At 38.2% G+C, this 27,115-nt stretch overlaps 2 protein-coding genes across 2 annotated transcripts; both read right to left on the bottom strand.

Annotated features, from left to right (window-relative positions):
* Positions 1 to 269: 269 nt before the first annotated feature.
* On the bottom strand, positions 270 to 3,765 carry LOC146560706 (uncharacterized). Its single transcript, XM_085243176.1, has 3 exons — positions 3,595 to 3,765; positions 855 to 1,030; positions 270 to 723 (listed from the first exon to the last, which is right to left on the bottom strand). Exons 1-3 carry the CDS (start codon positions 3,763 to 3,765, stop codon positions 270 to 272), a joined length of 801 nt encoding a protein of 266 aa, XP_085099302.1.
* Positions 3,766 to 24,619: 20,854 nt separating this feature from the next.
* Positions 24,620 to 26,689, bottom strand: LOC146560705 (uncharacterized). The gene is made up of 3 exons (XM_085243175.1): positions 26,609 to 26,689; positions 25,308 to 25,495; positions 24,620 to 25,199 (listed from the first exon to the last, which is right to left on the bottom strand). The coding sequence occupies exons 1-3, from the start codon at positions 26,687 to 26,689 to the stop codon at positions 24,620 to 24,622; spliced, it is 849 nt and encodes a 282-aa protein (XP_085099301.1).
* Positions 26,690 to 27,115: the final 426 nt, after the last annotated feature.

The following is a 27,115-nucleotide window of genomic DNA, read 5'->3' as shown; positions in this document are numbered from 1 at the left end:
ACCTAGAGAACCACTGCACTAACATCAATATGAGAAATTTAAAAAAAAGGTTAATATTTGAATCAAATAAGCGTTCATGCAGATTATGAAACATTTTTAAATTATTTACGGACACACTTCAGTTGAGAGAAGCATGGCTGACAGTCTGATGTCCTCATGCAACAGTATTTGTAAAGGATGTTTTTTGCCTCATTTTGCAGAAACTCTTCAACCATTTGCATCCTTGTTTCTCTCTCTTGACTCTGTTTTCATCAACACTCCTGTCTGTTCTAAAGTAAGCCGCACTCATCATCATATTCTTCATCTGATGCAGTGCTGTCCTCACACCACACACATACAGTGAAGATGAAAAAAAACAAGTCCACCAGAGGAATGAGCAGAAACAAAATCCAACTGATATGATTATCAAGAACATAACAGGCAATTGTGGGAAGGATTGTTACAACGTAGTTTAAGAACAACACAGTCAGAGTTCCTAGACTTCTTTGTTTTTCCACAGTGGACATCGAGCTGACGGCAGGCAGGGCTCTGAAAGTCTGAGCTAAGCAGAAGATGAACACAGGAGCAGGAATAATGACATAAATAATTAAATGTTGAAATGTATTTAAAACTATGGCAAGAGGGACACTGACAAAACAAAAAACCCAGACCAGAACACAGACCACCACCAAGCTCTTAGTGTTTCTGAGACAGTCCAGCAGTGGGTGTGTGATGGAAAAATACCTGTAACACAAGAGAAACACAAATTCTGATTATCACAGTGCACAATAGTACATTTCTGACTGTAAGGATGCTTCACAGTACAAAGATCATGTTTAGAGACATGCAAGGATGCACACACACTGAACAGGTACCTTTCCAGAGCAATGCACATCCTGAAGTAAAGGTTGGCCATCATAACACAGTAATAAATAATGATGGTGATGATGCTTTCCACTCTTGTCACCCAAAGGGTCATTATGCAGATCTGGATTAGATTGGTGATGAGGAGATTTGTGTAATAGATGATAGAGACCTGACTCTTCTGCACCTGCAGGAAATATAAATGTAATGTAATTATTAATTAATTAGATCGATATTTATTATAACGTCTCAGCAGGTAAAGCTGGCCATTCACTTGAAAATTGCTGTTCACAGACACTCTGAGCTTGAGCTATTTTGTAATGAACAAGGTTCAAGGTTCAAGGTTCAAGGTTCTTTATTTGTCACATGCATAGTTATACAAGTATAACACACAGTGAAATGTAGCCTGACACGCTCCTCGACATGTGCAAAAATTGGTGGGGGGGGGGGGGGGGGGGGGGGGGGTGTAGAGGAAGAACATTATATATGTATATATATATATATATATATATATATATATATATATATATATATATATATATATATATATATATACATACATACACTGGGTGAATGTGCAGTAGTAGCAGCAAGCAGGTGAATTCTGTACATTAATATGAATAGACATCTGACTATTTTACAGGATAGACAATATAAACATATTTAAAATTAAAGGAATTGAAATGTACATTGTGCCTTGGTTTAGAGTGTCTGGAAGAGTCCTGTCTCAGTCAATTATAGATGATGTGAGAGGGCGGGTGTGTGTGTTTAGGGCACGGATGGCTTGGGGATAGAAGCTCCTCTTGAGTCTCTTGTCCTTGCCCGGAAGATGCGGAACCTTCTACCAGATTGCAGAAGTTGGAACAGTTTGTTGCCTGGATGGGACGGGTCCTTCAGTATCTGCGCTGCTCTAGTCCGGCATCTCCTGGTGTAGGTGTCCTGAAGTGGGGGGAGAGCAATCCTGCAGCAGCGTTCTGCTGTACGGATCACTCTCTGGAGAGCTTTTTGGTCCTTCACACAGCTGTTCCCAAACCACGATGTCATGTTCTGTGTGAGGATGCTCTCCACAGCGCCTGTATAGAAAATCCTGAGGATCTTTGGAGAGACCCTGAACTTCCTCAGTTGTCGTAGGTGATACAACCAGCAATAATTCAAGTCTCTAGATGTGCAAAGCTGATAGAGACATACCCCAAAAGACTTACAGCTGTAACTGCTGACACGGGGGGGGGGGGGGGCCTCAATTCAAATGGGCGTCACACTTTTCAGATTTTTATTTGCTTAAAATTTTGAAAACCATGTATAATTTTTCTACCACTTCACAATTTGCTACTTGTGCTACTTTGTGTTGGTCTGTCACAGAAAATCGCAATAAAAAACATTTAAGTTTGTGGTTGTGCTCTGATGCGACCTGAGCGCTCACACTGTGCGTCCATACCATGAAGGTTATAACAGAAAATCTGTCGCTCGCTCTCTCTCCCTCTCTGTCTTTCACTCACACAGACACGCACACCACCACCACCACCACCACCATCACCATCAACTTTGCTAAATTGCTAATGAAAAACATTGATCAGGCAGCTGTGATTGAGCAGCAATGTCCATCCAACTCTTTTCACGGTTGGTGCGGTCGTGATAATTTTGTGAGGCCACATCGAAAAGGCTCGGATGAGCTTGCCAAAGTTCTACAAGTTGTGCCTCCATCGCTTGTGTCCAGATCACACGCTGGACTGCTGTGTTACTCCGTCTTTCCACTTCCATTTCTGTTTGCGTGTGCTCAGTGTGAGAGGTTACGTTGACACTCTAACGAGGATGACAGGATTTCAAACAGGTTTGATTTTCTTGCGACCATGCGATTGATGATCGGGAGCTGGTTGTGAGGTGTTAATTACTTCTCCTTACGCCATGTATACTACACGATGCACAAGACACGATTAAGGCGAAACTCGGGCCGATCACCAAAAGGGTCGCACGACTGAAAAATCAGCTCAAAATGGGCCAAAAATCACACAGTGTATGCAAAGCTTGAGGGACAAGGGGAAACTGACAACATAAATACATGTGAGAGTGAATGAATAGTCATAGCGAGATGGGTGAAGTGAAGCTAAACACACTGAACACAGGAAGAGAGGCTGTCAAAATAAAAAAGGAAACAGTAAGACGCAAACTATGATACACAGAGGAAGGGAGTACACAGAGATGTGAACTGTCACAGGAGACGGAGACGAAGACAAAGACACAAAGGGAACCTAAAAGACAAGAGAACATGAACAAGACAATAAACAAATAAACTCAGAGACCTAAATGAACTAAACTTGAGACTAGACCGAATAAACTTGAACTGAAACTATCTGCACTGTTGGCTCAGGAGGCCAGCAATGGGGATCAATATATATCAAGTATACATTATTATTAATACCAGTATCGATACAAATGACATTTGAACCATTCCTTCCACCTTTATTACGAGAGTTAACCATACCACTTTGTTATCCTTTGTCATAAATACAGATTTTAAATCAAGAGCTGTTACTATAAAATTTACCTTCTTTAGTACATTCATTTAATCAGCCTGTGTCATCACCCAGAAATGACATACGGAACTAATGATTATTTCTAATTGTCATTAGATCAAATCATTGCAGCCCTCTGCACGAGTTTTCTTTTATTGCTAAATCTTCTAATTATTCTCATAATTGCAGACTCACAAAAAGAGATGTAAGAAATGTAAAATCTAAGTCATCATTTACTTACCATATAAGACACACAGTAGATGATCAGTATAGTCAAAGGAAGGCAGACACACATGTTGATCCACATCACCACTTCAAGGAAATACTGCTCCTGTCCATGACTTTCTGTGATGGGGTTCTTTCCTGTGTAAACCACTGCATTGTGTGGGATAGGAAGTGTTGGAAAGCGCATTAGTTTAAGATTGTTCTACTTTTCTGTATGTGAATTGGGAAAGAAGAAAAAAAGCCTGTTGAACAGAAAACAAAAACATGAAAGAGCCCAAATAATATCAGAATTTACTCTGGGTATACAGAATAGAGGTGGGACGTGGTATGAAAATATGAATTCAATTCAATTCAATTCAATTTTATTTATATAGCGCCAAATCATAACAAAAGTCGCCTCAAGGCGCTTCATAGATACAGAGAAAAGCCCAACAATCATATGACCCCCTATGAACAAGCACTTTGGCAACAGTGGGAAGGAAAAACTCCCTTTTAACAGGAAGAAACCTCCGGCAGAACCAGGCTCAGGGAGGGGCGGCCATCTGCTGCGACCGGTTGGTAATGGTCCCTGGGCTGATGTCTTGACTTTTGTCATTTCTGTATTTGTTTTTGGTTGCGAAGTGGATATTTTTAACAGTATTATTATTAAGGTATTATTATTATTATTATTATTATTATTATTATTATTATTAGTAGTAGTAGTAGTAGTAGTAGTAGTAGTACTATTAGTATTGTTGTTCTTGTTATCATTATTATTAGCCGGCTAATTCGCTTCACAGCGTTTATCACAGGCCGCTTGATTGTGCGGTGCTTGCCTTTATTTAGATTTTCAACATTTTATATTTTCCACTTTTTCTGTTCCATTTTCTCCCACACCGTTTGCCCAGCACACACAGTTGTGACACAGAATGGTTACAAAATTGTTACAAAAATCACAGTTTTTAAAACACATCCATACCATTTGTGGTTATAGTCACAGTGCAACCCACTTCTCACATAGAGATAACAGAGACATAAGTGTACTCTCCTGTGGCTCCCTTACTCATGTCATTATAATTCTGCAATTTGTTGGAATTTCCTCTCTGTCTCATTTTGACAGACCATAGTCCCGTCCCTGCTCTGCCATTTAATTAGGCATATCTGTTTTTGCTCTATAGCACTAAACTATTTACAGTACCTATAATCTTTTAGTCCCACCGACTGCAAGCCAAAGACAGAAACCGGCAGTAGCAACAATTCCAGAAACTTCAGTCTTGTTGAATTAGTTATGTTCCTTCTCTACCCAGCATTAATTATGTATTTTTGTATCAGATATATGACTTTAAAGTGAGGAAAAATCTGTATTTCATTGATGGATTATATATATTTAAATGTCAAGGAATAAAAGTCATCCTGAAATTCCTCAGAAAATGTTCCAGGACACCAACAACAGTAAAAAAAATGTCTTTGCAACAGTAACTGTAGTAACTATGATTGAGGCAAGATTTATTAAAGATATGTTTTATGAGACTATTTTAGCAATGTGTATCTAATATGGACAGTTCAATTGTATATTATATTATATTCATCATATACACCACAAATTGCTAATACTATTTGAGCTCTCATAAACCAAGTACAGTTCTTATATTACCAACAGACACATGCATATATATATTAGCAGGAAACACATTGACAGCACTGCATTTACACAGAGCCTCACTGCAAGCACAAACGAAAAGCAGGTGGTGTCATGACTACAATATGCTGTCTGAAAATATGGACTTGTCCTTATTATGAGTCAGTTTCTTCATTACTATGCTGCTCTTCATGTAGAGATAATGTGAGTAAGGTAAACATTGCTCTTACTTGTCTCAGGACTGCTTCCAGCTGAACCAGTGTGTAAAGTCTGCAATATGACAAGTTTGTCTTGAACGGGGAAGTCGTGCTAGCTTACTTTACTAACCCCACCCTGTACTCATTGGTGTTCACATTTACAAAAGCCCAAACATGAAATCAGGAACAGCAGGACGCATTTTAATTCAAACTGTCTGCACAGCTAAGCATCATCCCTCCAGCTCTGTTGACTGTAGTCAATGTCTGTCCTTCTCAAAGGGACATGCAATTTCGTTTCAACATAAACAGTCTTTTTTTCTTCTTCCCCTGTACAGCTGTTGCCTAAATCACAACACAGCTACAACAAACGATCAACATTTAACAAACTTTGTGACAGCAAACATGGTGTAAGCTGCTATTATTTCAGAGTGTCAGCAGTGAACATGTCAAAGCTGAGAGGTAGGTGATGGCTTATTCCACATCAAGAAGCTCTGATGTCTTGTTATACAACCACCAGTATGTGCACACATGCTAGAGCGAATTGCTGAATAGTATCTTTATAACAGGGTCACAGAGGGAGGCAAAAATAACACAGTGAGCTCATCACTAAAATCATGGCTGGGACAACAGTAGATCACAACAGTCATTAAAGAAGAACAGAATCTGCTGCTCTTTGCACCAGTGAATAAATACAAAAAACCAAATGCTGGTCACATTATAGCAGGATTTATTCAAATATCCATTTAAATGAATGATGGATACATTTAAATCTTTATTTCAGTTTTGAAGTCCTGAATGATTGATGAGGTTTCTGTGACTTTACCACCTTTCATGTAGAACTGAATTCGTATTTCTGTCAGAATGAGCACAGAGTCTGCCAGGGTTGGAGAATTCTGATAAAAACAAAATAACACAGATATACACAGTATATACTTGTTTATTATCAAGTGTAGTTGGCAGCGGCTTTATGAATTAAAAAAAAACTTTATGAGCCCCTTACAGACTGAATCTTCCTGTTTCCACCACATTAAAACCCACAGACAGCAGATGGGAGTAGTTGAAGTGGCAGCGTGTTTCTTTAATTTGTCACTCATCTGTGTTTCTCCTGCAGAGAAAAGAAGGCTGATGCAGTGTGACACCTGCTGTTCACTTGTTGTAACTGCTTCTGGTAATCTTCCGGTTTCTTCTGACTGTCAACTTTCTAAATACTGGAGAACAAATTTTTCTGACGTTCTAATGAATGTTTATTACTCTCTCTTCACAGCTACAACGTGCTACGTTCACATTTCCCTTTGCTCTCCTTGTAAATTAGTCATAGGTGCAGTGTGAGCACCAGGAAGCAGAGTTGCAGTCTTACATGCCTCTCTGCAGCTTTTCTGCCCCTGTTATCTCCCCCAAACCCCATCCTCAGCTCAGATAAAATAATTGTTGTGGCTGATTGTAACATGTAGATGCTAAAACGAAAGCCTCAACACGGCATTTAATCTGTTTTTAGACTCAATCGGTTTCTTTCAAAAATGCAAAAGAACTCAACCTCTGTACCAACACAGAGCAGAGAGAGCAACCTGAACGCTACTCCAACAGAGGTCGATTATCTTCTTAATAATTTTGCCTCCTCACAACGTACGACTCTGGATACTGTAGCTCCTGTGAAAATAGAGCTTCAGATCAGAAGTACCTGACTCCGTGGTATAATTCTCAAACACGTACCCAAAAGCAGATTACTCGTAAGCTGGAGAGGAAATGGCGTGTCACAAATTTAGAAAATCAACATTTAGCCTGGAGAAATAGTTTGTTGCTTTATAAGAAAGCCCTCCGTGAAGCTAGAACATCTTACCATTCATCACTGATTAAAGAAAATAAGAAAGAAATTCAAATTTTATTTGTCACATACACAGTACAACATGTAGTGAGATGCTTGTGTCCGAGCTGCGGACAGACTGGAGACGTAGCCGCACCATTCCAGTGCTTGGTTTTAGCAAGGGAGTCTAGCCAGGACCCTTACTGGATACCGGGTGGGACTCAAACTTGCGATTCCCGCTGCAAAGTCTTTTTCTCTAATTGATTTTTCTGAGTTAACTTCAGTAATTACTTTCTCCAAACCATCAACGTGTCTTTTAGCCCGTTCTCTCTCCTGAGGCGTAACATGGCGACGTTTTGTCACGTCCCGCGGTGTTCCTTTTTATTAAAAAATTTAAAAAATTGAGACACCTTGGCCTATGGTACAATGTATACAATGTATGAAAAGATCTTTTTTGCAGATACTACTATGGCTCTGCAGATTTTTTCTTTTCTTTTATCCTTTGTCGGCTCACCTTGAGGCTGGCAAATCTGTCTATCACATTTTGGTGGTCAAGTCTCTCAAGCATCTTTCTCAACTGACATCACAGCCAGGTGCTGGAGTCTGCTTTGACCCATGGTCCTTCTCAGCCAGGTATGGAGCTGACTCAAGACACTAAAAGACCTTTCACAGCTACAGCTGCTAACTGGGTTTGTAGGGCAACCTGAATAACAGTTTTCAGTGTGGGGAAGATCTGATTATCCAGAAGATTGTACAATGTTAACATATCTGGAATGGCACCAGATGTTAATGTTTTTCAGCTAAAAAGAAACATGGCCTGACTCCTACCTAACTATATAAAGAGTAACTGAAGGTTAAATGCAGCTAATATGTCCTGTTTTAAGCCAGGCACTTACACTCCTGCTCCACTGCGTCTCAGCTACCATCGCTCTGGCAGCAACGGCGCTAGAGCCAGAGAAGGGGAGAGGCGAGCTGGAACAAACCACTTTGGGAGGGGGGAAGGGTTTATCTATACTTTTATTATGATCTCAGTATGCTTTTTATATTTTTAGTAGTGTGTCCCACAAACAGCAAATATTGTCAAAAAAAAAAGTAAGAAATCTTTGGGGGTGCTTTGATTCATTTTGGGGATGCTGAAACACCCTCAAAATGAATCACCCCCTGGTCATACCATCACCAATAAAATGTAAAAGGTCTTCCCACCCCGACACAGCCCAGCTACAAAAACCTATACAGTGAAACATTGCAGTTATTTTGACACACCTCACAAATATCAGATTACAAAACACCCCCCAGCTAAACAATATCCCAACTAACTAAATCAAATCAAACTGAAAATTCAACCCACTCCCCCCCTCAGCTCTCATCAGATGGTTCAACCCACTATCAGTGGGTGATTGGAGAACTCCTTTCAGGTGGACATCATTAAGCCATAATCATGTGTGCACTCCATGACTAAGGCCTTCAGGAAGTTGACTTCAAGGGAGAGAGAGAGAGGTTAATGGACTTCAAAACAAAAGCATAACAAAATCAAAACTTCCTATTAGACACAGTGAGTGCGTACATCATTTAGTGAGGGAGATGCTCCCCAGCACCCTCACATCGTGATAAATATTTTTGGTCATATCGCCCTGCTCTATGCAATATTCTTTCTGGCATGGTTGTATTATATTCATATTGTATATAGCACTTGTATTCTATTTTATTCTAGTTTATTCGATTGTATATAGTATTTTATTTTATTCTGTTGTGTATAGTATCTTTTTGATATCTTATTCCAGTGTTTTTCTCTAATTTTTCTATGCAACTTTGCACTGTCCACTGCTGTAACAAAACAAATTTCCCACGCGTGGGACTAATAAAGGTTATCTTATCTTATCTTATCTTATCTTAAAACTCCTTCGATCAAACAACTACTATATCCTGAGTCAAACTTTCACACTAGCCGCAGGTTCTGACTGAAGATAGCAATCTTAAAAACATCAACAGGGTGTTTGTTGCTATTTCAGCTGCTCTCAGGAATGTCTGTAGGTTTTAATATGGTAGAAACAGGAAGATTAAGCTTGTCAGGAGCTAATAAAGTCAACAACATGGTTTCATAAAGCAGCTGCCAACTGCAGTTCTTACTAAAAGTAAGCCAAACATGTATGTAATAATGGATTGGATTTATATAGCGCTTTACAATGCCACTATTCATTCACTCTCGCATTCATACACTGGTGGAGGCAAGCTACAGTTGTAGCCACAGCTGCCCTGGGGCAGACTGACAGAAGCGAGGCTGCCATTTCGTGCCATCGGCCCCTCTGGCCAACACCAGTAGGCGGTAGGGTAAAGTGTCTTGCCCAAGGACACAACGACCAGGACAGAGAGCCCAGGGATCGAACCGGCAACCTTCCGGTTACAGATACGCTTCCCAACCCCCTGAGCCACGGTCGCCCAAATGTACTGCATTTGTTTCGGATTATTTCTAGCCGCAATTCACAAGCCGTTCTTTAATGGGTATTTCTGAAAAAAGAAAGTCTATCATTTTTTATATCAAAAGCAGCCGCAGCATGGAGGTGGAATTATTGTATTCAAAACTTCAACGTGGGAAAAAATCAGAAAAAAATTGTTTGAATGCTGAAAATTAAGCAGCTACTCTGTATTTTGAGTGTGAGCACATGTCAGTGGGGGTGGGGTGTAAAGTAGGCAACCACAACTTCCCTGTTCATGATAAACTCATATTACAGATTTTACCCACAGGTTCTACTGAAAGCAGTCCTGAGGTAAGTAAACACTAAGCTGACAGTTATTCACAATTTTTCTACCTCAGGAGCAGCATAATTATGAAGAAACTGCCTCATAATTAGGACAAATCATTATTATAAGATTGCATTTATTTATTTTCTGCTTGCAGTGAGCTTCTGTTTAAATGCAGTAAATGTAAATGTGTTTATCTGTAATGCACAAAATACACTTGCTTCTGCACAGATTGGTTAATAGAGACTTGATAACAGATCAGTAGTTTGTTTTCAAATCTTTGCTACCAAGATCTTTCTTTAAATCATTAGTTGTGTAATATATAGCTGTAAACATAATCAGTTTTTAGTTTAGTAGATAGAAAAGTTTCTTAAGTTAATCCTACCTTAATGATGGTTCATTTAAATGAGACTTTGTATCCAATTGTTTAGTATGATCATGGATTTAGACAATTCCCTTAAAAGTAACTGTATGAAAAAGATGTTTAACATAGCACATCAGCTAGAACGGCTAGAAGCTAAGTAGAACGACATTATTATTATTATTATTGGACATTTTGGTCATTAAATTGGTGCAGTTTTGATATTAAGACTACATATATTACTGTATATATTGCATGATATTGAACTCAAAGTTGGATACAAAAAAAATCACTATAGATTGTAACATTTGCAGTTGGTGTAAAAAAATCCTAAAGCTTTTAGGAAAACACTATGGCAACTGGAAATGTGTCAAAAGTACTACAACTCTACAATGTTCATAAAAAGTACATTTTTGAATTGCTTCACTGGATATGGCAAAATTAAGGTGCAAATGAAATTAGGTGATTATGCGTGGGGCAAGTTGGAAGTGTTCTGATTTTTCCTATTGTGAAGAGCAGTGTTTACAAACCTTGTCTGCTATTTCACACAGATGTTGTTTTTTTGCATGTCTTTTCAGATGAGAAGAGTATGTTCTTTTACAGCAACTCCAACTGCACAGTTAGACAGTTAGATATGCTGAATGCACCTCCAGAGATAATATGGGTCAACACTGGTATCTGTCTTTCTTTGACCATAGTGATCCTCTGTTGTATTTGTGTGGTAAGTAAATAATAACTTAGATTTGTGTATTTTTATAAATCTATGACTATGTGAACAATGTGAAGGTTTAGCAAATAATGGGACTGCAATAATTTGCTTGAAATGTGCTTCTGTACAAATTGAGGGACTATAAATGTGTGCATTGGTTTTTTATTTATTATTTAGGTATCTCCTTATTAAAGCAAAAGTTCTGTTGGGTGTACAGGGCATTCAGATGAGGGAGCTCCTGTCATTTAGGGTGAGGGGTATTTTGGGTGGGTTGAGGGCGGCCTGTTTCAGAATCATACATTTTGTAGTGACCTCACTCAGCAGCTTCCCTTCTGATCTCCATACATACAGCTGTGTGTCAAGTTTGACAAACTAATAGTTTGAAAACCAATAACAAAAAAGAGCCACTTTCACAGGGACATCAAATTCATTTTACGACATACAGCCCACTTTGATCTTAAGTAGTCTGTAGGAAACTCCCCTTTCTGTCACTGTAAATATGTTTAACTACACATGAAATCCCTGAGGTATCTTAATATATGAAGGTGCAATTTCAACAGCATGTCTCAAAATTTCTACATGATAAATGCATCAATTTACAGAAAACAAAGTTGTGATTGTTCCTTAGCCAGACTGTCCTGTATTTATAAAACAGAAAGGTTTTGATCATTAACGGAAAATCTTCTTTTTTAAACTAGATTAATATAGATGGTTAAAACAGGTATATCTGTGTTAATTTTTTTTGTATCTATTACTTAATTACTTTGGTTTAGCATGAATGACTATGGAGAAGTTTAACAAAAGGAATAGCTGTAAAAACTACAAAAATCCAAAAGTGTATTCGATCCTTTACATTTTCCTGCCTTCTGGCCCATGACATCCCTGCTACAGTCTACAGATAACACTGATTGTTACTTTGTTTGTGTCTTCTGTCTTTTCTTTCATTACATCATTATTATAGTTATGATTTATGTGTCCTGTAGGTACAAAGGAGTCAGATCCCTATCATCTATTACACAAACCACCTCATCTCTAATCTAATCCAGATCTGCATAATGATTGTTTGGGAAGCAGGAGTGCAAAGTAGCACATGTGTTATTATTAACTGCGTTGCTGTGTTGGCCAGTCTTTACTTCAAGCTGTGCATTGCCCTGGAAAGGTACCTGTCTTTCACTGTGTTTGCATGTCTCTGAACATTATATTGTATTGTCAGCAAAATATTATTCTGCACTGTTATAATCAGAATATGTATCTTGTGATGCAGGTATTTTTTCATCATGCACCCACTGTTGGACTGCCTCAGAGAAACTAAGAGTTCTGTGCTGGTCTGTGTTCTGGTCTGGGCTTTTTTCTATTGTCAGTGTCCCTCTTGCAATACTCTTGAAAGAAATTGTACATTTCAGAATGTATGGACTCCTCCCTGGCCCTGTGTTCATCTTCTGCTTAGCTCAGACCTACACAGGCCTGCCTGCAGAAAAAGTAAAATTGGGCTGAAAGATCTATCGCTTTATCACCTCTTCAGGTTGTAAATCGTGTTTTTAAAAAGTAACTAAGTAATTAATTACTTTTGAAAATAAGTAATCAGTAAAGTAATGGGATTACTTTTTTGGGGAAGTAATCAGTAATTAGTTACTGATTACTTTTTTCAAGTAACTTGACCAACACTGTTCCCAACACTGTCAGTGTTTTCATTAGACTGTAGCAATCCTGCTAAACACAAACTGGCTCCTGACTAGATTATTTTTCGACTTTTCTATAATATTCTTACTCAAGATTCAAGATTCTTTATTTGTCACATGCATATACAAGTACAACACGCAGTGAAATGTAAATTTAAATAAAATAAAATAAAACAATCGGAAAAGTCGAAAAATGAGACATACATATGCTATTCTTTTGCTCTAATATCATACCTACTCCTTTATTTTATTTTTAATGGTTATCGAACTGGTGGCTGTGGTTCAGCAGGTAAAGATGGTCATTTTGGGTTCAATCCCTGGCTGCTCCAGTTTACATGCTAAAGTACGCTTCATCAGTGTGAATGTTAGATAGAAACCACTGAAACAGAAAAAGTGCTTTTGTGACACAGAAGTACTTTGAGTGCATGAGTAGAAAAGCACAATTTAAGAACAAGTACATTTAACAAACTGCCTAAATCACCTACTTCATTTTTCTAATTTTTCTATGGTGGATTTTATTTCATGTTTGAGTACTGCTCAGAACAGAAACCAGTAGCTTTCAAACCAGTTCAAACCAATGTCCATCCAAGTTCTGATTATATTCAGAATGGCTTCTGTTCTCTCCATTCTTCCACTGAACTTAGAAAAAACTAAAAACCTTTTAAAAACCCAGCAACTTTAAATTGCATTACACATTACCGGTACAATACTTTTAACTTATAAAGGCTCCTAATGTAGGGCAGAGTAGTGTGTCATGACACATAAATTCTGAAAAAATATTAGTGATCATTAATAATAATCAAAATAAATAGTTAATATAAGAAACATACCTTTCAACCTTACATGTATTTTGAAAGCGGGTTTTTTAAAATCTGGAATGTACCCCATTTACCCCATAATTACACTATGTGGTAAAATTAATGTGATTAAAATGATGGCGGCCCCGCAGTTCAATTATGTTTCCATGATGTTACCCGTAAGAATTCCTTTACACATATTTAGTCAATTTGAGAAGCTAATTCAAGATTATTCAAGAAGCCAAGAGTGAATATAAAGAAAATGTGGGCCTCTAAAGACATTGGGGGAATGGCCCTCCAGAATGTGAAGTTGTATAATTTAGCATTTGAAATGTCAAGACTGGTCAAGCACTGGACAGGATCGGACTCTGAGCTGAGCTGGATGAAGATCAAACAGGAACTAGTGAGCCCTTTTGCACCCTTGGATGTTCTCTCACGGGGCTCAGCTATTAATGGACAAGACTTTCATGATAACCCAGTGCTCGGGTATTCTAAAGCTGTCTGGGTAGAGGTGCACAATGTGTGAAGCATCTCATTTAAGACAACCTTATCTCGCTATGGAACAACACTGCTGTACAGACTGGGAATGGCTTGTCAAAGGCATTCACAGGATAAGCGATCTTTACTCAGGGGGAGCGTTTATGCTGTTCGCTGAAATAACCCAAAAATATGGTTTGATAAGGGAAAAATTTTTTTGGAAATATTTACAAATAAGGGATTGTATTACCAAAGGAAAATTTACTCAAAGCACAAATACAGTGGTGGAGTTTTTAGAATTGTCCAGTACAGCACATAGAGCAGCTGTTTTCAATCTGTTTAACAATCTAAAAAAATAGATATGTGAGAACTTGAGCATTATATGGCAGAGAGATTTGAGTTGTGCAATTTCTAAAGAAGACTGGTGTAGAATTTTAAATATGTAAGCGAGGCCAGGGGTAAATTTACTCAGTACAAATTAATACACAGATGGTACTTCACTCCGTCCAAACTTTATAGAATGGGAATCAGTCCCAATAATATATGCTGGAAATGTAGCTCAGATCCAGGGACATTTATGCATGCTATTTGGGAATGTGGGAAAGTTTATCCCTTTTGGCAAAAAGTATTAAACAAAATAGGAAGGTGGATTGGTTTGATAATACCCTTGTCACCAAGACTGCGCTTATTAGGGGATTGGTCTGTGCTTGTGGGGCGATCGTGGCTCAAGAGTTGGGAGTTCGCCTTGTAATCGGAAGGTTGCCGGTTCGAGCCCCGGCTTGGACAGTCTCGGTCGTTGTGTCCTTGGGCAAGACACTTCACCCGTTGCCTACGGTGGCGCCAGTGTCCGGCAGCCTCGCCTCCGTCAGTGCGCCCCAGGGTGGCTGTGGCTACAATGTAGCTGCCATCACCAGTGTGTGGATGACTGGATATGTAAAGCGCTTTGCGGTCCTTAGGGACTAGTAAAGCGCTATATAAATACAGGCCATTTACCATTTTACCTGGGGTTTCAAAATATGATTTTGTGGTTATAAAGGTGGGGGTGATCACAGCAGCCCGAGTTATCCTCAGTGTGTGGAAGGAACCATCTCCTCCAGAATATAATAGGTGGAAAGATAATATGCTGAAAATGGTGCCGTATGAAAAATTCTTGGCTAGGATTAATGATGATAGGGAGGGTTTTGACAAATCATGGGGACGTGTTTTTGGCTGAGATTGTTTTTTATTTTGTCTGGGCAATTATCTTTTGTTAAACTTTATGTTTGCTGTGTTGTATGTTTGTTTAGGCACTCAGTAACGGAATAACTTAAGAATTTGATTTATTGTCCCTTTTGTGTGTGTGTGTGTGTGTGTGTGTGTGTGTACCGATAGTTAGTAACTGTTGAAAATAGACCCAAAATGTAAAGGTGAATTAACCATGGTATTGGAAGCTGTCTTTTTGTTGTTGTTGTTGTTGTTTGTTGTTTTGTTTGTTGTTTTGTTTTGTTTTTGTTTTCGTTTGGTTTGATGTTAAAAACAAATAAAGACTTCACTTACAAAAAAATCTAGAATGTGAATTTGCCTGTGTCTAAAAGAATTTGGGTAAACGTCTGTTGGTTAAATGTCCTGTTGCCTTTAAATGAAATATATTTGACAGTCAACTGTAAAAGGTGGGCTATAGAAACAAAGTATCGACTATATTATGCTAGTATTAGGCCGACTCTAATACCACCATTGGTATTGGCAATAAAGACATTTGTATTGATACGGCCATCGCTATTACAAGAGTTAAACACCCTACTTTGTTATCCTTTGTCATCAATACAGATGCCAAATCAAGAGCTTTCAATATCAAACTGACCTGCTCCAATTCATTAATTTAAACAGAGAAGATATCATCCAGAAATGACGTAAGGAACGAAAAGCATCGGTCCCCAACCTTTTTTGCGCCAAGGACCGGTTTAATACCAGACTGTGGAGACACAAGACACACGACACAGTAGCAAATATTTTCACAGACCGACCTTTAAGGTGTTGCGGATAAATACAACAAAATGAAATGATACGACCAAGACAAAAACTGTGGTATTGTGTAAATATAATAATAAACATGAATTCACTGTGTAATTGTGTAACTTTATTAGCAGCGTCCTCCTGAAATGTGTCAACAACATTGAGAGTAACATCCTCCTCTCTGCCCCTTAATGCTCTCTGGTTGCTATGGTAATGCATAAATATTTCTTTCAAAATAAGACACACAACTACAACACCGGAAAAGACCCAGGGAAACCAAGTTAACAATAAAAACCCTTAAACCATAGATTTCCCAACCGAGCCTCTACTCTCGCAGCCCGGTCCCAAACGACAAACGGACCAGTACCGGGCCAGGGCCCGGGGGTTGGGGACCGCTGACGTAAGCAATGATGGGTTTTTTGCTAAATGTTCTAATTATTCACATAATTGTGGACTCACAAAAAGAGATTAACAAGTCATTATTTACTTACCATATAAGACACACAGTAGATGATCAGTATAGTGAGAGGAAGGCAGACACATATGTTGATCCACATCATCACTTCAAGGACACATCGCTCCTGTCGATGACTTTCTGTGAGGGGGTTTTTCAATGTGTAAACCACTTTGTTGTGTGGGATAGGAAGTGGTGGAAAAAGCATTAGGTTACCATTGTTCTTAAATCTAAATATATAATATAAATACATGCAATTGTGTAAAAATAACTTAAATAAAATAAAGTAAGGACTAATTAGGTCACAGTGAGAGAAGCACAGAGTTTACCTGAAAACTTTCCCTGTAACCTCCCAGTGTGGCCACAATTTTCACCCTACAGTACAGTCATCTCTTTACCTTCAAAGCTAGACTTTTTTCCTTTCTTCTTTTAAATGAACCTTTTCTCACAGCGGACACACACTTTTAATCTGTAGCTCTGCTCTAAAAGAACGTACGTACCTGGACCCGCCTACTATCCTCGGAAACGTAAAATGATTGGCTAGAATTCAAAGTGTCTGACATCTCAGGGAAAAAAAGCACCGAAATAAAGCACCGAAATGTGCGCTGCTTTTCGGTCTGGTTACTACCATGGCACCGGATACCGGTACCCATCCCTATCCTTGAGCCTGTGAGGATTCTCACCTGTGAGGTATTCTGACTTCCTCCCACAGCGTGGAAATATGGATGGGATTGTAACTGGTGATTCCAAATGCCTGTATTAGCTGGGCACCATGCTATCAGTTTTAACTATTTATTTACTACTTTCAATAAGAATAAATAAAATATTGCATTGTTTTCATATTTATTTATTTAGAAATTTTCAGCTGCTGGTGACAGACAGGCAGCAGCCTTTTATCCTGAGTGGCACGATACTGTGTAAACTGAACTGACTGCTGTTACACTCCAGTGATGAAACTCCTGATTTAGGCTGCACTGGTAGAGCAGGTCATAGTTAGAACGCACGTGATTTCTCCCCAGCGTCTCCCGTCTACACGTCAGAGTACCCGAGATACTGAACCCCACTGAATCTGCATATGAGTGACATATTTTAACACACACTCCTAAACTCACTGACTCTATCATGCCTTAGAGAGGCATATTACTGTTATGATAGAGATCACATTAATCTTAAAATAAAGAAATAAAAAAAACCTGTTATTATTGTTACATTTGTAGCAAAATAAATCTGCAGTCTTACTGGAAAGTTTTGTTTTATTTACAGACTTCTGACTTTACTTGTGAGCACTGAAGTAACCACTCGATCTTCAAGACGACTCAACATTTCATGTTTTATTTTTTCCATTTCTCCTTTCTGTTTACTTTCTCTGCCTCAGGATCACGTGGGTGCTGGATCGCATCCCAGCTGTCACTGGGCCAAAGTTGACGTACACAGTGAGTATTTTTATTAATTTCGTGACTTATTGTTTCGTATTTTCAGTCAACAATTTTTGAGATATTACATTTTTTTTCCTTTTAAATATGACTTTAGTTTTTTTTTTTAAAAGAAAGCAAAACAATATATTTACATATTAACAGAAATAAAGAGTATAATAATATTATGTATTAATAATGTCAGCAATACAGAAATATTTACATACTGAACAACACATGCAGTAAAAAAAAACAAGAAGAAGAAAAAAGACCAGCATGGTCACTAGAAGGAAGACACAGATGTCGATCCATATCAGCACTTCCTGCATCTCTAGCTGTGTGGTTGTTGTGAAAGAATCTTCTACTTTCTCATTATCTTAAAACAACCTTTTATGTAAAACTAAAATCTTGTATTTTTTATTATATCTTTAACTGATTATCAAGGTTTAATAACAATAATAACAATAATTTATGAAATGCTTGCAATATCATAGCACAGGCTTGTTCTAAATATTAGGTAGTTTCTTCATTATGCCCCTCTTCAAGTAGAAATAATGTGAATAATTATAAACATCTTGAACAGGGAAGTTGTGATAGTTTACTTTACACCCCAGCTCCTACCTACACCCCAGGCATTCACACTCACAATGCAGAGCACACAACATGCAAACATTGTTTTGTATTTTCAGGACGTCTTCCACAGTTTAACATGCAGTCATTTCCATTTGCCCATGTGTGCTGTTTTCTGAACACAACAAAGTGGCCTCATGAAACTAGGGAGAAGTAAAACTCCTTGATATTAACATTTTTTGTCGATGATGCTTATGATTTTCTGATTGTTTTTAAAATTACAATTTTTTTAAACCTAAGTATGCAGTTTTCCAATGCACTGGTTATTGCAAACTATGTTTCCATAGCGGTTGCTTTAGGTTGTTGATAACATCAGTGATCAGTGTTTATCTTAAAGTTTCAAATCCTGTTACAGAGAAGTGAACTAACAAAATCATCAGTTTCCTCTCCTCTTCACCCATGACTGCAGACCTAACGATGGTTCCAACACCATCATTAAGGCTACGTCCACACTAGCCCGGATAGATTTGAAAATGGCGTTTTCATCTGAAAACGCTCCGCGTCCACACTAGCGTTTTCAGTCGTTTTCACAGAGTCGTGCGTCCACACTGAAACGGATGAAAACGCTTACGTTCCAGTCCTGCGCAAAAGCGAGTGAGAATTAAAGAATTTGAAGAAAAGCTATCTGGAGCATGTACAAACTGATATTCATCTTTCTTAGGGCTGTCAAAATTGAGAGCAATCAAAACAACCGCTGTATAATGCACTCCGCTATCTTTGTTTATTTGGTCACATGACTGCATCACATGACTAAAAACGTCATTGTTTTAGAAAGTCTGCCATTTCCGAGTGTCCACACTGCGACGGGACAGCTGCGTTTAGAAATGTATGCGTTTTTGAGAGCGTTTTCAAAACGCTGTGTTTTTCCTTGAGGAAAGCGCCGTCTCAGTGTGGACGGGAGGTCAAACGAAAACGCATTAGTGTGGACGTAGCCTAAGTTTGCAGATGACACCACAGGGATTGGCCTCATCAATGACAATGATGAGGCTGCCTACAGGGAGAAGGTGTATTGTTTGGCTGAGTAGTGTGACACAAACAACCTGCTGCTTAACACCGAGAAGACCAAGGAGCTCATCATGGACTACAGGAGGAATGCTGACCCACATCCACCCATCCACATCAAGGGGACGGCTGTGGAGCGTGTGAGCAGCTTCAAGTTCCTGGGAGTCCACATCTCCGAGGATCTCATCTGGACGACCAACTGCTCCAAGCTGGTCAAGAAGGCTCACCAGCGCGTCTTCTTCCTGAGGACTCTGAGGAAGAACCACCTGTCCTCAGACATCCTGGTGAACTTCTATTGCTGCACCATCGAGAGCATCCTGACCAACTGTATAACAGTCTGGTACGGGAACTGCTCTGCCTCGGACTGGAAGGCGTTGCAGAGGGTCGTGAAAACTGCCCAGCGCATCGCCAGAGCACCACTTCCTGCCATAAATGACATCTACAGGAAGTGGTGTCTGAAAAGGGCTGGGAAAATCATCAAAGACCCCAGTCACCCATCACATGGACTCTTCACCCTGTAGCGCCTCGGGTGGACCACCAGGTACCAGAACAGCTTCTTCCCTACAGCTGTCAGACTCCTGAACTCTGCCTCCTGACATCTGACCCACGTTAACACATGGACTGGACATACACACACCCACAACCACTAGCACTTTATATAGCCTCTGTAGAAAGTAGCCACATATTGCAGTTATCTTAACTGCACTACTGTATAATTCTGTATAAACAATCATTCTGTACAATACGATAATTATAATTCTACAACTGTTTACAACTGTTTCTAACTTGCAAATTTCTGTATAGCTTTATATTTCATATTTCTGTATAGTTTCATATTCATATCCTCTTCATAGTCTATACATAGCTTGTATTAGGGGTGGAAATGATAGAAACGATATAAATTTGGCCAACGATCAAGCTGGCCAAGCTGCGCTACAACCATTATCATCTGCAAATTATGGCGGGCGACAGTCATAGCAAAGAGATGAAGCACTTTTGAAATATGGAGAAAGCCAAAAACTGTGCTTCCTCCACTTCCGTAACATTGATTCATTAATGTTGAATTCTCTCGCAGCTGTTCTATCCCCATGTTGTTGCAGTATATTAATAACCAACCTCGTATTGTGCATGAATAATCTCGGTTGTTCTCCTGATTGAAGTTTGGCCCGTGTATAGCATCCTGCTATGCGATTGCATGCGTCCCCAACCACCAGAATCCCTCACGTTAACTTTTATCGAGTGGAAAAAAAAGTTGGTGGAACATGGTATGTCATGTTTAGGTGGAAACTAGCGAGCTAACTTCCTGTTAACTTGTAACTCTGTTAAATTTAATAAATTCTGTTTTCATGGATGTTAAACTTATTTGTTACACCCAATAAAGCAGCAACGCTGATGATTTTATTAAAGATGAAAGAATTTAGACCGTTTTTAACTCTCAGTATTCGTTTGACTTTGGGACCTGAGGAGGACGGAGTTTTGGACCCAGATTACTCCATGAAGCTCCTCACTACGGCAGCCGTAATGCTCTGACAATCCATCAAGCAGTGCGGCTTACCAAAGTTGTACTAAAACATTTTTAACAGATTTCTGCACGTCAAAATCGGTTCGAGGTCAGTAAGCACAACCAGAATTCATACATAAGGCACACTCTTGATTTTTGAGAAAATTAAAGGATTTTAAGTCCTTATAGTGTGGGAAATACGTTATACAGAAGAAAAGAATATATCGTGATATATATCGTTACCGCACGTGCTTCAAATTATACCGCGATATGGATTTTAGGCCATATCGCCCAGCCCTAGCTTGTATACCCACTACAGCCTGTACATATTTATAGTTATAGCATATTCATAACATACCTTCATATCGTGTACGTTGTAACATACCCATAATAGACCCATTTTTGTCCCCTCATACGTATAACAGACCCATTCCTGTAATATATCTATATACCTATATTATTGCTAATATATATTTTGTAATATATCTATATCATGGCTAAAGCACTTCTGGATGGATGCAAACTGCATTTCGTTGCCTTGTACTTGTGACATGTGCAATGACAATAAAGTTGAATTCTATTCTATTCTAATCTATTCTACATTTAGGAAGAAGCTTTCTGGACATTGACCAGATTCATTTCACTAATATTACAACAAATAATGTGGAATCTTTAAAGCAAAGAAATTATGTTCTTGTTAATTTTTCTAAAAATGTTTCTCCTTTACGGTGATGAGGCCTGCCTTCTTCTTTGTTATGCGTATAGACTGTAAATAAAAGATGGACATAATTTATTGTTGCTAAATCTTGTTTCTAAAGCCTGAGTTTGAGCATACTGACTGTAAATTTCTAATATTATGAGGAGCAAATGTCCCAGGCTCATCATGCCAAGCATAATTGTAATCAATTAAACCCTTAAATATCAGGAGGGCACAGAACAAGTCACTGCATTTCAGAGACCGTGATATAACATACCTATGAACACCTGTGTTAGGCCGGTAACAGAAAGTACCTGGTGTTCACATATAACAAGTATTTTTCTTCCCTTCACAATTCAAAGATTATTTTAAAATGTTTGGAACTACATAAATAGTAATACATGACCAGGGTCCTGAAAAGCAGTGATGCTGTTGAGACGCATGTATATGATTGTGGGTTCACAGGCTTGCTTAAGACTTTAAACCATTTACTGACACCATACATGCATCCATGAAGATTTTACTGTGGTCACCGATCATAGCAACAGATAAGTCGTCTTGTCATAGACTTTGATATAATCTGACATGTTTATGAAACCAGGGAAACAACCCTGTTGGTTTTTTAGATTAAATGCAGATTTCTTATTGAGTCAACTTCCTGTAACTGCAAAAAGTTAAAAGAGCTAATCATGTTCTTTTCAATATATGTACTTTATTTATAGCACTGAAAAAAAATTAATACAGAAAAATGTCATCCTGGATTTCAATGTGTTGCATTATCCATGTGCAGGCATGTGAAAGTCCAGGGGGAGGTGAGGAGAAGGAACAAAACAGAGGTTATCAGACTGCAGGTCAGCTAATTGTTGAGCCGTCAGGGTCCAAGCAGGAGCTTAGAAGGAGCACAGGCATAAAACATGAGATTAAAAAAAGACTGTGAATGGATGACCAACTGGTAGTTTACAGACTGATGCGGCCCTAAAGTCACTGTGGGAATGATGGCAGGGAACTGTGGCACTACCTGTCCTTCTTACACCTGGAGCCCTATGAAAGAAGTACCCACCAGTAAGCAGAGATTGACACACACTCAGAGACTCCAACCTCAGCCAAAGACAGCCGGGCAGCTTCACCTGAGAAAATGAAAGGAAAAATGAGAAAGAACAGAAAACCTCAAACCACCCAGTTCTGATGACTTGGAACGTTTTTTCCCATGTATGTTTCGTAACACAAGTAAATTTAGCCTCAGTGTTTGCTTTAGGTGGTTGACAGCCTCAGTTTCAAACCCTGTAACAGTGAAGTGAACTACTACAGTGAAGTTTGGAGTTGACCAGATCAGAATCACATAACTAATGTAATTTCAAATAATTTTGAATCATGAAAGGAAAGAAATTATGCTCATATTTATATATCAATTAATTTTTAGAAAAAAGTTTTGTCCTCTTCAGTGAAAAGGCAGTAAAAGTACAATTTCTCCCCAATGTTTTTCTCTCACACACATACCGTAGATTCAGGATTCATCATATTTTGCTAATAACTTCATGTAATCATTACTTCCTGTAACTGGAAAAATTAAAAAAGCTAATCATTTTCTTTTCAAGAAACTTTTATTTCACAATTAAAACATCAAAGAAAATATAACAAAATTACAAAACCAACAAAAAACACAAACCCTAAACTAAACACAAACACGTCCATGTTTAACAACAATATTATTAATAATACATTATACACAGTCGTAACTGAATAGATCAAAGGACATTCAAATGCTACTGTGACTGAAAATGTAAAAAACAAATGCTCGACATTTAAAGTGTCCTTTTAAAATTTTTTAACGGTAAAATAAAAACTTAATATGAGTTTTTAAAATGACTGCAATGATACAAAATAAAAAGGTTTCAAAAGCTCTTTAGATGATTAATATTTGAGTTTAAGACGTCTTCAGATGAAACTCCATCAATCTTTTGTTGGTGGTGACTGGAGTTGATCCCAGCTGTCATATGACATCCTGGACAGTCTTCACACCTACAGGCAGTTTAGCATCACAAATACATCTAACTGAATGTTTTGGTCTGCAGGAGGAAGTCAAAGTACCGTTACAGACTCATGGAGATCATGCTCTGGTCTTTTTTTAGTTATCAGTTTTTTCTCTCTCCCTCCCCTGCTGTTAACTTTCTCCCAATCATTACTTTCTTTCTTTCTTTTTTCTTTTCTCTCCCGCGCCCTCGTGCGCTGTGGTTGTAATAACCTGAAATAAAAAATCCTAATAAAGTTCAAATAAAATTTGACTATCAAGTGGACCACTATAGCAAAGGCTGTAATGCTCCACTTGTGAATGTAAATCTGTTTGGTTCTTTTTGTCCTTCAGACAACAATTCTGACTGCTACACTGTCGGACAGGACAGGAAAAAAATTTTAATAAAAGTCCCCATACTTCCTGCTGTGAGGTGACTGTGCTAATCACTGCACCACCTTCCTGCCATTTAGAAGAAATTATGAAATAATTTGTACATTTTCATTTACAACATTCAACTACTCAACAAAACAATGTTACTCCCAGTAGGTGCAAAGATCAGAATTTTAGGCTGTTGACAGTCTGAGGGGACAGCTAAAAATATTTGGAATGATGAGCCCTTGACGGATGAAAACAAACAGTGGACTTCAAACAGATGAACTCCAACAGTGAACTAAAAGGAAATAACATCATGATAATGAAATCAATAGTTGTGATCGGGAAGTGTAGCTCTAATTTCAAACGCTAATAGACTGATAGCAGGAAGGTTTAGGAGAAAGTAATTAAGCAGCAACAGATATATTATAGATATAACAATAATTTGCACATTTGCATTAACATCATTTAGCTACTCAACAAAATAAAGCTTTCTGTGGCTCCTAGTAGGTGCAAAGAACAGGATTTCAAATCACTGAAAGCCTTAGGCATCAACTGAAAAATATTTGGAAAGGATGGTGCATATCTCTTTCTAATTCCTCGCCATTTTTCCCATTTCCCCTTTCCCCTCATCTCTGACTACATGATCTGACCTGTCTGTGCTAACATCAGTCACATCTCCTGTGTTGTTGCTCTCCATACTGCAGCAGCACAGACGTGCCAGCAGCCTGTCAATGGGCCCTTTACACATGAAGGCAAACAGAATGAAGTCCAACAATGAACTAAACAGAAAAAAGATTATAATGATAAAATCAGTAGCTGTCTCAGGGTGAAGTGTTTCAGGTGGATATAAATTCAAAGTTAATAGAATGACTGCAGGAAGGTTTATGAGAAAGTAATTAAGCAGCAACAGAACCAAGGTTCCTACAGTTCTTCGTTTTTCTTCAGTGGGCACTGAGGTGGCAGCAGGCAGAGCTTTAAGTGTCCCAGCGAGACAGAAGATGAACAGGGGGGCAGGGAGGGCGGCATAAATAATTAAACATACAAATTCATATGAAAATACAGCAAGAGCAACACTAACACTACAAAGGACCCAGACCAGAACACAGACCAGCACAGAACTCCTAGTTTGTCTGAGGCAGTCCAACAGTGGGCAGGCGATGAAACAATACCTGCAACACAAACAGAAAGATTATCAGAGTACAGAACATAACAATGCTTCAGTATAATATTCAGAGACATGTAAGTACACACACACACACACACACACACACTGGTACCTTTCCAAAGCAATGCACAACCTGAAGTAAAGACTGGCCATCACAGACAAATAGTATAAGAAACACTTAATGGTGTCGTGCAGTATGTACCACCGAAGGACCATCATAGAGAACATCATGCTGTGATGGATCAGAATGGAGATGATGAGGTTTGTGTAATAGATGACAGGAACCTGATATCTTCGCCCCTGCAGGAAATATTAATTGAAACCACATTAATACAATGTTTAAAATGATTGTACCCAAGTGTAAATTAATGTGTATGAATGAATATATTTATTTTAAAGAGGTAATATATACAGCAAGTGAAATGTTTTACTAGTACGTCAGAAAACATTCAAGTAATGATTTATCTTATAATATATATTTTTTGAATTAATTATTCACACACCTCAAAATAAACACAAATTTCAGGCTGTTATAGTGAAATGGATTCCCAACAGAAACAAATTGAATATTTCAACACAGCACCTTCTTGCTTCATCACAATACAACCAACATAAAGGACATGTACTAAATATTTGTTATTTAACTTCTAACTCAGCAAATAAAATTAATTCTGTAATATTTAGAAAAGTCAGTTGCAGAACAGACAAACAAAAAAACCCGTTATGACCCCAAAACACTGTATATAAAATTATATATTACTGTTACTAAGAATATTACAGAGAATTATCACACTTATCTTAAGATATATCTATGTTAAGTGTTGACTGTTTTGCTGTAGAATAACAACATAGTCAGGTGCAGAGGTCACTGAATGGTCCAAAAATAAATGTGAGGCCAAATTTTACACACTTTATGGGTTTTTCTTATTTAGTCAAACTGCAAACATGTTGAACGTCTACGGGAGATTTTGTCGAACAATACTCTTATATATGATCAAAGCACAACTATTAATCCCATTAATGACAGAAATTTAGAGAATAATTTCTGAATAGTAGTGAAGCTGTCAGCACATGATTGGTTTTAATGAGGCTCATATATTCACTCATCTGGGATGCGCTAATTGTATGACATGACTGTATCTGGTTCAGTGAACTTCACATTATTACACTTTACTTTTGCTGCACCAATAAAATACAACATGTTAAGAATTTATTATTTTATTCTACTATTCCTACACTGTCGACTATCAACTGACATTCAAGTTTATGTCAGCTGTCAACTGTTGGGTATATTCTAGGCAGTTTGGCAGTCTATTGCTGGGTTAAGTTTTATTTCATTTCATATTTGCTTTATGTTGAGTTTTTTAATTGTTCACACTCACAGACATAAAAAGATGATACATACTTACGTACCGCACAACACACACAGCAGAAGAACAGTATGGTCACGGGAAGGAAGAAGCAGGTATTGATCCATATCACGACTCTCCACATCTCTGTCTGACTTTCTGTGTGGTGGAGTTGCTGTAGATGAATTTTCTACTCTCTTTTAAACTGAAAGAAAAAAATATGTGAAACAGCAGGTGGTGAAAATGGCTCACTGCTTTGCTCTAAATGCTGGGAAAGACACTTAGTTCCTCCAAATGACCGGATGAAAGGACAGTCTCTCTCTCAAGTTGAACAGGATACACGCGCACTCAGAGTAAACCTGCTTTCATCTGTGATGCATAACATATGATTTTTAGTCAGATTTTTTTTTACCAAAGTCACTGTCCAGTTGTGTTTGTTCCATCTTAATTTTTTTAAAATATTGTCACTTTTTAACTTTCAGCAACTGTTAAATTTGAAATTCTATTTAACCAAGAAATTAAAACCAGTCTAATTTAAAGTAATCTTCTGGGAGGCAAGTTTAACTTTAGA

Source organism: Mchenga conophoros, linkage group LG13 (assembly GCF_057382185.1).
Source record: "Mchenga conophoros isolate Kocher_MC1m ecotype Shallow Benthic linkage group LG13, M_conophoros_male_GT1.1, whole genome shotgun sequence".
Lineage (NCBI taxonomy): Eukaryota > Metazoa > Chordata > Actinopteri > Cichliformes > Cichlidae > Mchenga > Mchenga conophoros.
Note: the sequence above shows the minus strand (reverse complement) of the source record. Positions and strands in the feature narration are given on the sequence as shown.

Excerpts from the sequence above, each read along its gene's own strand:
- LOC146560705 (XM_085243175.1), bottom strand. The coding sequence starts at position 26,689 with ATGTGGAGAGTCGTGATATGGATCAATACCTGCTTCTTCCTTCCCGTG. Across the intron at positions 25,496-26,608 it reads TCTGCTGTGTGTGTTGTGCG|GGGCGAAGATATCAGGTTCC; the intron begins GTACGTAAGTAT and ends TATTTCCTGCAG. Across the intron at positions 25,200-25,307 it reads TTGTGCATTGCTTTGGAAAG|GTATTGTTTCATCGCCTGCC; the intron begins GTACCAGTGTGT and ends TTTGTGTTGCAG.
- LOC146560706 (XM_085243176.1), bottom strand. The coding sequence starts at position 3,765 with ATGCGCTTTCCAACACTTCCTATCCCACACAATGCAGTGGTTTACACA. Across the intron at positions 1,031-3,594 it reads TCTACTGTGTGTCTTATATG|GTGCAGAAGAGTCAGGTCTC; the intron begins GTAAGTAAATGA and ends TATTTCCTGCAG. Across the intron at positions 724-854 it reads ATGTGCATTGCTCTGGAAAG|GTATTTTTCCATCACACACC; the intron begins GTACCTGTTCAG and ends CTTGTGTTACAG.